Here is a 13,457-nt window from a genome sequence, read left to right on the forward strand (position 1 = left end):
TCCCTAACAAGTAATAATGCCCTTCAGTTTGGGAAACACAATCCTTTGTTGGGCATTAGTAAGTACTCTTGATTTTGTATAGAACAGTGAGAGATAATGTGTTTGTTGTAGGTGTTGATATGAGTGGTAATTTTGGAAGAAAGCATTTGACTCATTCATGTGGTAGACATTATCCTAAAACCAAATTTTGCCATCACCTGACAGGTACAAAAGGCAAGAATGAAGAACTTGCATAATATAAGTTGATAGATGAGCCAAACACATGAAGGCATTTTCATGAATTGCTTTATTGAGACAAACCCAAGACTAAACACTACAAAGACATTGATAACTCATTTACATCTTTTTTCTATTCTTGTTTTGCTGTTGAATTCATACATTAATTCACTAACATTCTGGGTTAATTGAAGTTTTGTGCTATCTAATTGGAGTACTAAACCTCTATGTTCTTGTTGTAATATACTAGGTGATCTTTTGGGTTCACAAGGTTTTTCATTATTTGTACCTTGTTGCTTATAGAAACCTAAAATCCTGAGTGACACCTGTTGTATCATTAATTATTTTTGCCATGGAAATTTGGGCTGGTATGGTGACCAAAGATACTGATACTGATATTGAATGCGTTGGTGGATTTTCTGATGTCGATTTTGAGATGAATCATGGTGCTCAACAGATCCTGAATCTTCCTGTTGCCCTAGACCCTGTTCTTTTTGAGGTAGATTTGAACTATGATGTTCAGTTAGGCCTTGCTTATTCTTATCTTGTTGATGCTGATCATACTGGGACTGGTATTGCTGTTCTTTTTCTTGAGCTGGATCTTGTTTATATTTGTCTTGTTGACGTGGAGGATACTGGGATTGATACGATTGTTCCTCCTTTTCATGAGATGGAAATCGTCTATCCTTGTCTGATTGATGTGACGTGTCGTGTTCCCGTTCTTGATTATCTTGTTTATATTTGTCTTGTTGGCGTGGAGGATACTGAGTTTGGTACAGCTGTCCCTCCTGTTCATTAGATGGATCTTGTCTACCCTTGTCTGGTTGACGTGAAGGATAAGAGGATTGGTATTTTTGTTCCCGTTCTTGATTATCTTCTTTATATTTGTCTTGACGTGAAGAATACTTATGTTCATGTTCTCTAGATGAATCATGTTTATCCTTCGCTAGCTGATATGAAGAATTCTGGGAATGGTGTTGCCCTTCCTGTTCTTGATGCTCTTTTTGAGATAGATCTGATTTCTGCCCATCATGTTGATGAACATGATGATGTGATTGTTGGTGCTGTGACTGCCTTTCTTGTACTAGATCTGATTTATTATGGTCTTGAGTTTGATTTTGTTTGCTATCTATTTGATATGATGGTTGTTGTGGCTGGGATTGATGTTTCTGCTTCTCATCATTAGATAAACCTTGTTTATCAATGGGGTACTCTTTTTCCTGCCATGAACTTCGCTGAGATGACCATTGTTCTTGAGATGTAGTTTGTTTATCAAAGCCTTGTTGTTGAGATAGATCTGATTTCTGCCCATCATGATGATGAACTTGATGATGTGATTGTTGGTGCTGTGACTGCCTTTCTTGTACTAGATCTGATTTATTATGGTCTTGAGTTTGATTTTGTTTGCTATCTATTTGATATGATGGTTGTTGTGGCTGGGATTGATGTTTCTGCTTCTCATCATTAGATAAACCTTGTTTATCAATGGGGTATTCTTTTTCCTGCCATGAACCTTGCTGAGATGACCATTGTTGTTGAGATGTAGTTTGTTTATCAAAGCCTTGTTGTTGAGATAGATCTGATTTCTGCCCATCATGATGATGAACTTGATGATGTGATTGTTGGTGCTGTGACTGCCTTTCTTGTACTAGATCTGATTTATTATGGTCTTGAGTTTGAATTTGTTTGCTATCTATTTGATATGATGGTTGTTGTGGCTGGGATTGATGTTTCTGCTTCTCATCATTAGATAAACCTTGTTTATCAATGGGGTACTCTTTTTCCTGCCATGAACTTCGCTGAGATGACCATTGTTCTTGAGATGTAGTTTGTTTATCAAAGCCTTGTTGTTGAGATAGATCTGATTTCTGCCCATCATGATGATGAACTTGATGATGTGATTGTTGGTGCTGTGACTGCCTTTCTTGTACTAGATCTGATTTATTATGGTCTTGAGTTTGATTTTGTTTGCTATCTATTTGATATGATGGTTGTTGTGGCTGGGATTGATGCTTCTGCTTTTCATCATGAGGTAAACCTTGTGTATCAGTGGAGTACTGCTTTTCCTGCCATGAACCTTGCTGAGATGACCATTGTTGTTGAGATGAAGTTTGTTTATTCAACTCTTGTTGCTGTGATGGATCTTGTTTTTGCTGATATTCTTTGGGCGAGTCTTCCATACTTAGACCTTGTCTTCTGACTGTATCTTGATTTTGCTGGGGTTTTTGCCATGATTCCTGGTTAGAAGAATTTTGTTGAGATTGATCTACTTGAGTTTTGCCTGACTCTTGTTGATCTTTCCATGAAGTTTGTTTAATTAGATCTTTCTTATCTTGACCTGATTTAATAGGCTCTTGATGAGAAAGATAATCTTGTTTTGGTGGGGATATCTGCTGAGGATGCTGCGGTTGTGGCATGTTCTGTTCTAGTGAATCTTGTTGAATTATTTTCTGTTTTGTTGTATCCTGTCTGAAGTTATCGGTCTGCTCAGTGAATATCTCTTTTTGCTGTCCAGACATCGTTTGTTCCTGTTGGCAAGTGTTTTGTGATTTATCCTTGTGAAAAGTCTTAAAGTAGGCCTTGGCCACTTTAGCCAGTAGATCCATGAACTCTTCAAAATCAACTTTTCCATCCTTATTTTCATCTAGAATTTTCAGCACAGTCTCTGCAGTCTGGGGATCATTTGGATTCTGGGGGGGAAAAAAACCACAAAACCATTCTATAATATAAGCCCATTAACATCACTTGCAGAGTACTTTATCTCTTTTATAGTTTTCATTGGTCCCTCTTAACTCAAGTTATGCTCAGTCTCAGAATTACATTCTGTCACTATACTCTTGGTTTGTACAATTTGCCTCTTACATGTCATGGAGAGGGATGCTGAATGGATATATAACTGGAAACCATTTAATTTAAATATTCCAAATTATATGTTTGGTGCATGGCTTAATATTAAACATACTCCCTGCAAGTTCACACACACACACACATATGTGCCCCTTGTAAACTCAGGCACATATGTGTACCCCCTGTGAGTTCATATACACACACATCACCTATGAGTTCAGTTATGCACATATGTAAATGAGTCCCCTGTAAACTATGACATACCCACACATACACATGGATCCTTTATAAGTTCATGTACACACATATGTGCCCCTTGTAAACTCAGACACACACATGTGCCCCCTGCGAGTTCAGATACAGATATGTCCCCATGAGTTCAGTTATACACATATATAAACAAGGCCCCTGTAAGCTATGACATACCAACACATACACATGAATCCTCTATAAGTTCACGTACATACATATGTCCCCTGTGAGTTCAGAAACACACACACATAGTAACATAGTAACATAGTAACATAGTAGATGACGGCAGATAAAGACCCGAATGGTCCATCCAGTCTGCCCAACCTGATTCAATTTAAAAATTTTTTTTTTTTTTTTTTTCTTCTTAGCTATTTCTGGGCGAGAATCCAAAGCTTTTACCCGGTACTGTGCTTGGGTTCCAACTGCCGAAATCTCTGTTAAGACTTACTCCAGCCCATCTACACCCTCCCAGCCATTGAAGCCCTCCCCTGCTCATCCTCCTCCAAACGGCCATACACAGACACAGACCGTACAAGTCTGCCCAGTAACTGGCCTAGTTCAATCTTTAATATTATTTTCTGATTCTAAATCTTCTGTGTTCATCCCACGCTTCTTTGAACTCAGTCACAGTTTTACTCTCCACTACCTCTCCCGGGAGCGCATTCCAGGCATCCACCACCCTCTCCGTAAAGTAGAATTTCCTAACATTGCCCCTGAATCTACCACCCTGAATCTACCATCACACACACATGTGCCCGCTCTAAGCACAGACACACACGTGCATATCCACAGCGAGCTCAGACACACACATGCCACTCCATTTCTCATAGTTTGTGCATATGCAGGAAGTTTCCAAGTTTATTAAAATTTTTATAAAACGCCAATCATAAATTCTAAGCGTTTTACAGTAAAAATATAGGGGAAACAATCAAGAGTCTGATTAAACAAAACAGGCATAACGTACAATAAAACAAGAGGAAAGTGGGGAGAACTACAATGTTTAAAAGAAAAGCATACAAAGAAGGTAAAAACAAAAGGGGGATGGGGAGAGATCAGAGTTCAAATGGATCAGTGCAAACAGCTTTCATAATATTTCACCAATCCCTCAAGTGCCATTAGAGGTTAGGGTTGCCAGATTTTCCTTTTGGAAAATCCGGACTCCCTAGCCCCACCTCCAGGGCTGCCTAGTTCCGCCCATCCCCACCCTAATCCCACCCCCAAGCCTACCATTGCCCTGCCCCCCCTACTGCATGTGCGGACTTCCTCCCTGCCCGACACAGCTGTTCAAAACCCAGACAAAGTGCCAGGTTTTGAAAAGCCGTCCGGACCCCAGGACATGGCTTCAAAAGGAGGAGATGTCCGGGGAAATCCGGATTTCTGGTAACACTAATTGGAGGGGCAGAGAACTATGAAATGAAATGAGATTTGTTCTGCATATTTACAAGTTTTATCTCTATTTCTGAGATGATGTCAGGCATGCGTGCAGTTACCTTTATCACATCTGCAAACTCATTTTGAATCAGTGATTTCAGCTCCTCGTTGTTCAGTTTCTGGTGGTTGCATGATCGTTGGGAATACTTGAAGTAAACCTGGATGGTGTCCTCGATGACATTTATGAGCGACGGCATCCTTCGGCCTTTCTGTCAGCTCTGCACAGATGAAAAGCAGCACATGTTAATCATTCCTGCTTCAATGGCTGTGAGCAGAGAGGGCCGCACAGAATGACTTAACTTCTATAGTACGTGTGTACGTACATGCAAAGGTATCGGGGGGGGGGCCTTGTGCTCCCAACAATTAAAATTCAACAATCATGGTCACATAACTACTGCCACTCCAGAACAATCCTGTGAACAGGCATAATTGGACATGAAACTTCTCATATTCACACACAGACATATATACAGTATAATAATATAGACACTCCAGGGTAAATGTGCTGTTTGGAAATGAACCTTCCTCCTGTCCTCCGTGGATAAAAGTACAGGTCTGTGGGATGCTCTGAACTAGAGAAATGACACGGTGACAAAATTCATCAACGTTCATGTCCCCATGGATAACCGCGGGGAACAATCCCCTTGTCATTCTTTAGTGTCTGTCTCAACCTCAGTTCTTCTATACCAGCATTCTTCAATGCAAGGCTTGAGAGTCAGTGATTGTGCCCATTCATACTCTAATTCTTATGTGAGTCAAGTATAGGACAATGAAGTCATTGTGACATCACTGATGAGTTTGGTTCATAGGCATTGGTGGAAAGAGGCTTTATGACATCACAATCTCAGCTCTGGAATGTTGCTACTCTCTGGGTTTCTGCCAGGTACTTGTGATCTGGATTGGTCACTGCTGGAAACGGGGCTTGATGGATCTTCAATCTGTCAATGCTTATGGTCTTATGTTCTAACCATCTCATGTCACTCTTTAGTGTCTAGCTCAATCTCAGTCCTTCTACACCAGCATTCTTCAATGCAAGGCTTGAGGGTCAGTGGCTGTGTCCATTCATACTTGGGGACGGGAACGGTGATGAATTTTGTCACCGTGTCATTCTCTACTCTGAACTCTGACAGTGCTGACTGCAGCTACTCTTTGCTACTGCCTCTTCTCTGAAGTAGTAGGCAACAGATAAGCAGGACCTGAGGATGGCTTGATGGTCAAACGGACTTTCTGTGCCTCATTATCCTTTGTGATACGTGCTGTGTAGAGCTGGACCTGAGTGCTAGAAAATTAGTTCTGCATGTTCTGAAATGTTGTAGAACGCCAAGGAAAGCCTTTATAATAAAGTCTTGCAGGCAAAAGTGTCACTTCTTGCAGAGTTGCACTCTCACCTTCCTGTGCTCAGCTTGTGCTCTTTGGTTCCTCTTAAGTGACAGGAGTTATAACTCCCACTAAACAGGGAGTCATGACCAGATGACATCAGTCTCCTTGTACACCTTTTAAGGTTACCATATGGCTCCAGAAAAAGAAGGATGGAAGTAAAATCCGGATGTCTCGATCTGTTCTCCATTATTTGGAGCGATATGGTAACTCTAACTCCTCTTCCTTTCCTCCTCCCACCCCAATACATTTCTCCTCTAGACTAACAGAAGAGATCTTTGTAGGATTCGTTTATATTTTCTGGTAATGTTGGTTTTGTTCATTCTGACCCAAGGAAGTAAGTCTTAGCTCTCATAAACAAGTCAAGAAATGTATTTCACCCAATAAGAAGGTATCACGTAATATGTGTGTATATGTGTATATATATATATATATATATAAATAAATACTATTTATATTTGGAGAATGGGTGTGTGGGTGTACGTGTATATATATATATACAACCACACCCACACACCCATTCTCCATATATATATGTGGCGGGGCATAATCGAAATAAATTTCTAAGTCTGTTTTCACCTACATCGCAAATCGTCCAAAGTAAGACACAGCTTAAAACACATTTTCGAAAAATACGTCCCAAAATTTTTTTTTATTTTTTTTTTCCGAAAATCATCTTAACTATACGGCTAGCCGTCTGATCATCTAAGCTGCTAAATCATCCATCTATATACCACATTTTCATCCAAATATTCATCCAAGTCAAAAACACCTATAATAAGCCCTGTTGAACGTGGGAGGGGTCAGCAAAGTGATGGACTGGACACCCAGACATGGCACCTGAATAGTGGGGTACCTTACAGGGCACTGCTGTAAACTTCACAAAAGGGGTGCCCCATAAACATCTCACTACAGCTCCCTTATAGGTTATGGTGAGCCCCCCAAAACACCCCCAAAATGTACTATGCCTACCTGTCTACAACCCCAATAGCCCTTATGGCTGCAGGAGCCACATATATGGCAGTACAAAAGGGTTTTGGGGGTTTTTGGGGAGTACACATGTTTCACCATGAATGCAGTGATTACAGTGGTTTATGGGCCTGGGTTCTCCTCTCCCTGGGTCCCTAATCCACCCCCAAGACGACTTAAGCTGCCTCTGTGCAGCTCTGCTAGGCTTTCCTATGGCAGGCTGCCAGGTGCTCATGTTATGGAGGCAGATATTTAAAGTTGTGATTATGATTTATATGGGGGTGGGGGGAGGTTGGTGATCACTGGGGTAGTGTGTAGGGGTTGTGACAAATCTAGCTCTCCTGCTAGCTTTGTCTCAGGGTTAGATAGGAAGAGCAGTAAACCCCTATGCAGGAGAGCTGACCAGGTTGGCCCTGCCAATTATGGAAGCACTGACTTTCTTTGTATCGACATTGAGCCAGACACTGACTGCCAGGGAGAGTTCAGTCCAGTTGCAGGTTACTCTCCCAAGCCTGCTATTAGAGCTCATAGAAACTCAGGAGCTAGGGAACTACATCTCCCAGAAGGCCAGAGAATTGGCAGGAAGTTGTCAGTTAAGCAGCCACAGCTGCAGAGGGAGCTTTCTCCCTTCCCCGTCTTCAGAGCAGGGAGGGGCGAATTGGAGCCTGTTAAAAGAAGGCAGCTGAGACCCAGAGAGGGAGAGGAGCAGAGGAAATGGGAGCGTGATCTCTCTCCCAGGCTAAATGCTGATGAGACAGGGGAAGAGTGTGAGATGGTGGACCTTTCAGAAGAGTCTGAACCCACCATTGAGAAGCAGTTTGGAAGTGGTGAACCGATGGATACTGGTTTTTCCAGTGAGCCTAGTGAGAGGCTAGAAGTCATGGACACAAGCTGAAAAGGTGGAAGTGTTTGATATTTTTTCTTACCTGTTGTTTTTTGGTGAAAGCTTGGGACTGTGTTATTTTTGGTGTGCAACAGAATTGTCTCATTTTTCAGAGTTATGTTACAGTGTTTATAACCTTTAACTGCTTGGACAATTCACTATGGAGCTTTTGGCTTACGCTCCTCTCCGCACAGCTGGAGACTAATTACGTCTGATAAGCCACTGCAGGGAATGTCAGCCACAGAGGAGCTCCGTTTGGATAGATTCCTTGACTGCAGTCAGTCAGTGTCAGAGTACTTCAGCTTGAACAGTTTATCTTTTGCTTATGAAAAGTTCATTGCCATTCAGCAAGACCTGTGTGTATGTTGCCTCATTGCTGAACTTACCTTGTCCCATTTAGGTTGGTGAAGAGGACTGAGCTGTAGAAATTGAAGCCCAGCCTTAGTTTTGGTTTTTCTTTTCTGATTTTGGAAATAAGAGCTATTCTGACTTTGGCTTTTGTATGAATTTATTTGGAAAATATCACAAACTACTTGAGAACCTCAGAGCAAACCTGACTCCAAGTCAGGAATAAAAGTCTAACTTTATTTTTTTGAACCTCTTTGAGTGTGTGTGGATTCCTTACTTGCTTGCAATGTGGGCATTTTACTTGCTGTTTTACCCTAGGCTGTTGCCTAGGGTGCCTGAAGGATTCCCTAGTTGGAGGGAACCCGCTGGGAATAGTATCGGTCGCTGTGGCCCAGGCTCACTGCGCGTTTCAGGAGCCCGCAGGTTGCGACGGTCTGTAATATGTGTTCGCAGTGCTTATCTGGTCACTTTATATAGGTTTTTGTGACTTAGACCATGTTTTAAATGGCCTAAGTCACAATGTCCAAGTTCCATCTAGGCTATGTTGTAAAATTTTCAGTTATACATTCAGTACGACTAAGTCTAGCATGGCCCACTTCCTGCTCAAATCCCACCCTCGACACTCCTCCTGAAACGCCTCGTTTAGCTCTGGTCGTTCAGCGGCACTGGGAAGGCCTAAGTCATTTGTAAACACGTTCAAAACCCGTTTCAATTATCGGCACTTGGTCGTCTTTCGTTTATGATTGTCCAAGTGCCGACTTAGGCCGGCTTTTGGATGTTTTTCTCTTTCAATTATGAGCCCCTTACTGTTTATATGTTTGGAGAATGGGTGGAGTCACAAAGTACACACACGTATTATGGGGAATGACATGGGGACAAATTTTTCCCTGTCCCCGCAGGAATTCAGTTTCCCTGTCCACGTGAGTTTTGTCGCTGTCCCTGTAAGCTCTGCCTTAACCGTACAAGCCTCAAACACTTATGATTTTAAAGTGTTTGAGGCTTGTGCCGATGAAGACGGAGCTTAGGCATTGGTGGAATGAGGCATTATGACATCACAATCTCAGCTCTAGAATGTTGCTACTTAGGATTTTAAAGTGTTTGAGGCTTCTGCAGATGAGGACGGAGCTTTCAGGAATGGGGCAAGGACAGGAAAAGAACTTATGGGGACAGAACGGGAAAATAAGCTCTAATGAGGAAGGGGAAAATTTTGTCCCCTTATCATTCTCTAATATATCTTCCTGATACTTATATGTATCAAGTCAGGCTGCTGTGTTGTGAAGGCATGAACAAGAGGCACAGGCAGCAATTGAGATGTCGCCTTCTGTGCCTCTCCTGCATTGCCACACAAGACAGGAGGTCTGACCTGAGAGCAATACATCAGGGGCAGCAACAATGCAAGCTACTTTTTCTCTTTCACATACACACATGTGCGTGCACACACACAGCAGTAATGCAAGCTTCCCCCCTCTTTTTTTTATAAACACACACAAGTAGCAGTACTATAAGCTTAGGACCTTAGGAAATTGAAGACTGGGCATCCAAGCGGCAGATGAAATTTAATGTGGACAAATGCAAAGTGATGCACATTGGGAAGAATAACCTGAATCACAGTTACCGGATGCTAGGGTCCAACTTGGGGGTTAGCGGCCAAGAAAAGGATCTGGGTATCATTGTAGACAATACGATGAAACCTGTTACAGGGAAATACTTTTAAAACCAATTGGAGGAAATTTTTTTCACTCAGAGAATAGTTAAGCTTTGGAACGCGTTGCCGGAGGATGTGGTAAGAGCGGTAGCATAGCTGGTTTAAGAAACGTTTGGACAAGTTCCTGGAGGAAAAGTCCATAGTCTGTTATTGAGAAAGACATGGGGGAAGCCACTGCTTCCTGTATCGGTAGCATAGAATATTGCTACACCTTGGGTTTTGGCCAGGTGACCTGGATTGGTCACCGTGAGAATGGGCTACTGGGCTTGATGGACCATGGGTCTGACCCAGTAAGGCTATTCTTATGTTCCGGCTACTTTAAATACCTTTTTAAACGAGTAAAGGTGCTCAGAATCCAAGATGGAAAAAAACTTCAATTTGGGGTACAAACCCCTAAAAAGCATTGCACCATTTTGAGTAAAAAGGTAATAGAGAGTGCTTGTTGAGAAACACTCGAGTTAAATGTCCTTAAATGTCCAATAAAGTGAATATTCTCCAACTACTATATGAATTCTATGAGTTTGAGTTCAAAAAATATATAATAATAAAACTCATAGAATTCATATAGTAGTTGGAGAATATTCACTTTATTGGACATTTAAGGACATTTAACTCGAGTGTTTCTCAACAAGCACTCTCTATTACCTTTTTACTCAAAATGGTGCAATGATTGATTCTACAAAAAACGCTTTTTAGGGGTTTGTACCCCAAATTGAAGTTTTTTTCCATCTTGGATTCTGAGCACCTTTACTCGTTTAAAAAGGTATTTAAAGTAGCCTGTTCCTTTACTAGTTGTTTGCCTATTCAGATATTTTGGGAACAAATCTTTTTTTGAAATTTTTCCCCAGTTGTATATATTGGATATTCTTATGTTCCTCCTTCTTTCTCTCTTGCATATACCTATTGCAGCAGTGCAAGTTACGCCCCCTCCCCCCCCAAAAAAAAACCCACAAAACTTCCCTACAAGAACCCTTAAATCCCATTTTTAGTACAGTACTACTAAAATACATCCCCCCCACTTCCTGGAAAGCTGCATATTTGTAGGTCCAGAGGAAAGTTTGTTTTTTATTCCTTCTTTCTAGCCAGTCCCACATCTGATGGGAACAAGGTTAAGGCCCTAAGCCAAAGACTTACAAGTTCCAAGTTTCCATCATTGATCCTCGAAACCTCCCCCTCCTTCTTTTAAAACTCTATGAATATAAACTCAATTCTTTATTGCTTCTTTCTTTAAAATACTTCAATGATGGGTCCTCGTTTCTCATAGTACAGTATAATAACAAAACGACTTATCTTCAATAGATGCAAATTGAGTCTATATTCATAGAGTTTTTTAAAAGGAGGAGGGGGAGGTTTCAAGGATCAATGATGGAAATTTGGAACCTGTTAAGTCTTGGCTCAGAAATTTATTCTCTGATAGCTATTGCATTTAGTCAGTGCTCTAGACTGAGTCCAATAACGCCGTTGCTGTTCCCTTCCAGTTGAATACATCGCTAAATAAGCAGCTTAGTACTGTTATGAAAGACTGGTTCCTGAAGCAGCTCCCAGAGTGAAACGGAAGCTCCCCTCCATTGAACCGGCAGTCTTCATATTAATTATCACTAAGAAAAATATAAATCAACTAAAAAATAAAAAATTTAAATTACCTGGGTTGTTTTGGTTTTTTTTTGCAAGACTAATGATAGCTCGTGTGTAAGGGGCTGCACTAAGTTCATTCTAAACATGTAGTACCTGTGAACGCTTGAAGTCTTTTTCCGACCCAAGAGTAAATTTCTGTAGGATACTGCAACGTGCAAAGCCAATGTTGGTTTGAGGATAGTCTTGTAGACCATTGAATTGAGAGGAGTTCTGAGATCCTCAATCACCCTGTATTAACACTATGCCAGATAACCATATAACAAAAATAACCTGGAAATTCATTTACTGGCTGCAAAGAGCCAGATTTAGAATAAATACATGACATATTCCATTGAGAAAGTTCTTAACCACATGAACGCAAAAAAATATAAACAGTACAGGACTTACCTATATCCCCAGAGAGAAGCAGTGGAAGTGCAGTGGGCAGGATGGATGGCTTTAGTGCCATGACCAGGCACCTTTTATATACACCTCTCGCCCTCTTTCAGCACTGTGTTATTATCCTCCTAATTGTCTTCCCAGCCCAGACCAGTTTCAGTCAAAGGTGCAACCACTTCTCTCTGTGTCATCAGGAATTTGTCTCCTAGGCAGCCCCATCCACACCCATGGCCAGCGCTGGGCATCTGGGTGAGAGCTGGCTGCATATGGCACACTCTGACACCAGCACAAGAAACTGGTCCCATTCCCAGGGTCTCCTTAGAATACCAAGGGAAAGGTACTTTGTGATCCGAACTGGCCACTGTTGGAAACAGGATATTGGGCTTGAAGGACCCTTGGTCTGTCCCAGTATGGCAACTCTTATGTAGTATGAACCAGGAAATAAGCCACATTGCTCCAAAGTACAATTCAGGATACAATAGAGAGCCCTGTAGTGGCACACAAAAAAATAGAAGGAAGAAAAGCTGCAGGATGGAGTACAGAATGACACAGTGACAAAATTCATCATCGTCTCTGTCCCCGCAGATAATTCTTCAATGTAAAGCTCGAGGGTCAGTGGTTGTGCCCATTCATACTCTGATTCTTATCTGAGCCAAGTATAGGACAAAGAAGCCATTGTGACATCACTGATAAGCTTGACTTTTATTGGCGGAATGAGACATGACATTACAACATCTGCTCTGGATACTAGAGACTTTCTCTAGTTCTAGCTCAACCTCAGTCCTTCTACAGCAGCATTCTTCAATGCAAGGCTTGAGGGTCAGTGGTTGGGCCCATTCATACTCTGATTCTACCCTCTGTCCTTAAAGAATGACATGGAGATGGTTTCTCGCAGTTATCCACGGGGATGGGAACGGTAATGAATTTTGTCACTGTGTCATTCTTTAGAACAGAGCTCAAGAAATTCCGGGAGACAGGAGGTAGAAAACAAATTATGTGATTAGGGGCAGGGGTGTGGCGAGAAGTTCATTTTAGTGAGGGGGGACCTAAGGTAGACTCAAAATGGACTGGAGGAGCCAGGTATTATTTCCCTCCCTCCCCCCGCCACTGCCACAACATTGAGGCATACCTTTGCTGGTGGGGGTGCCAAGCTCTGTCACCTGAAGCGGTCTCCTGAGTGTGGCTAGAATACAGTCATGTACACTTACAAATGCTCAGGAGCTGAAGTGGCACACATGGGTGTACTTTATAACATACGCTTGTGCATACTTTGTGACTCCACACAATACTCCTCTCCCAAACCCCTCAGTCGCTGAACTGAGCATGTGTGAGACAGCCAGCATCGTAGGCTGAAGTGCACCTGCCCGACACCTCTTCAGCAAGCAGGGTTTGACACCCCCACAGCCATTAAACCAG

The 13,457-nt window shown here is 41.9% G+C and overlaps 1 protein-coding gene across 2 annotated transcripts; it reads right to left on the reverse strand.

Annotated features, from left to right (window-relative positions):
• Positions 1-267: 267 nt before the first annotated feature.
• Positions 268-12,128, reverse strand: LOC117349509 (putative mediator of RNA polymerase II transcription subunit 26). Of its 2 annotated transcripts, XM_033923029.1 has the most exons (4): positions 12,051-12,128; positions 4,806-4,964; positions 1,550-2,906; positions 268-1,267 (listed from the first exon to the last, which is right to left on the reverse strand). In XM_033923029.1, exons 2-4 carry the CDS (start codon positions 4,941-4,943, stop codon positions 558-560), a joined length of 2,205 nt encoding a protein of 734 aa, XP_033778920.1. In that variant the 5' UTR covers positions 4,944-4,964; positions 12,051-12,128; the 3' UTR covers positions 268-557. The 2 variants fall into 2 exon arrangements, with proteins under 2 accessions (XP_033778920.1, XP_033778919.1); XM_033923028.1 differs by having other exon boundaries at positions 268-2,906.
• Positions 12,129-13,457: the final 1,329 nt, after the last annotated feature.

This window comes from Geotrypetes seraphini, chromosome 16 (genome assembly GCF_902459505.1).
Source record: "Geotrypetes seraphini chromosome 16, aGeoSer1.1, whole genome shotgun sequence".
In the NCBI taxonomy this organism is placed as follows: domain Eukaryota; kingdom Metazoa; phylum Chordata; class Amphibia; order Gymnophiona; family Dermophiidae; genus Geotrypetes; species Geotrypetes seraphini.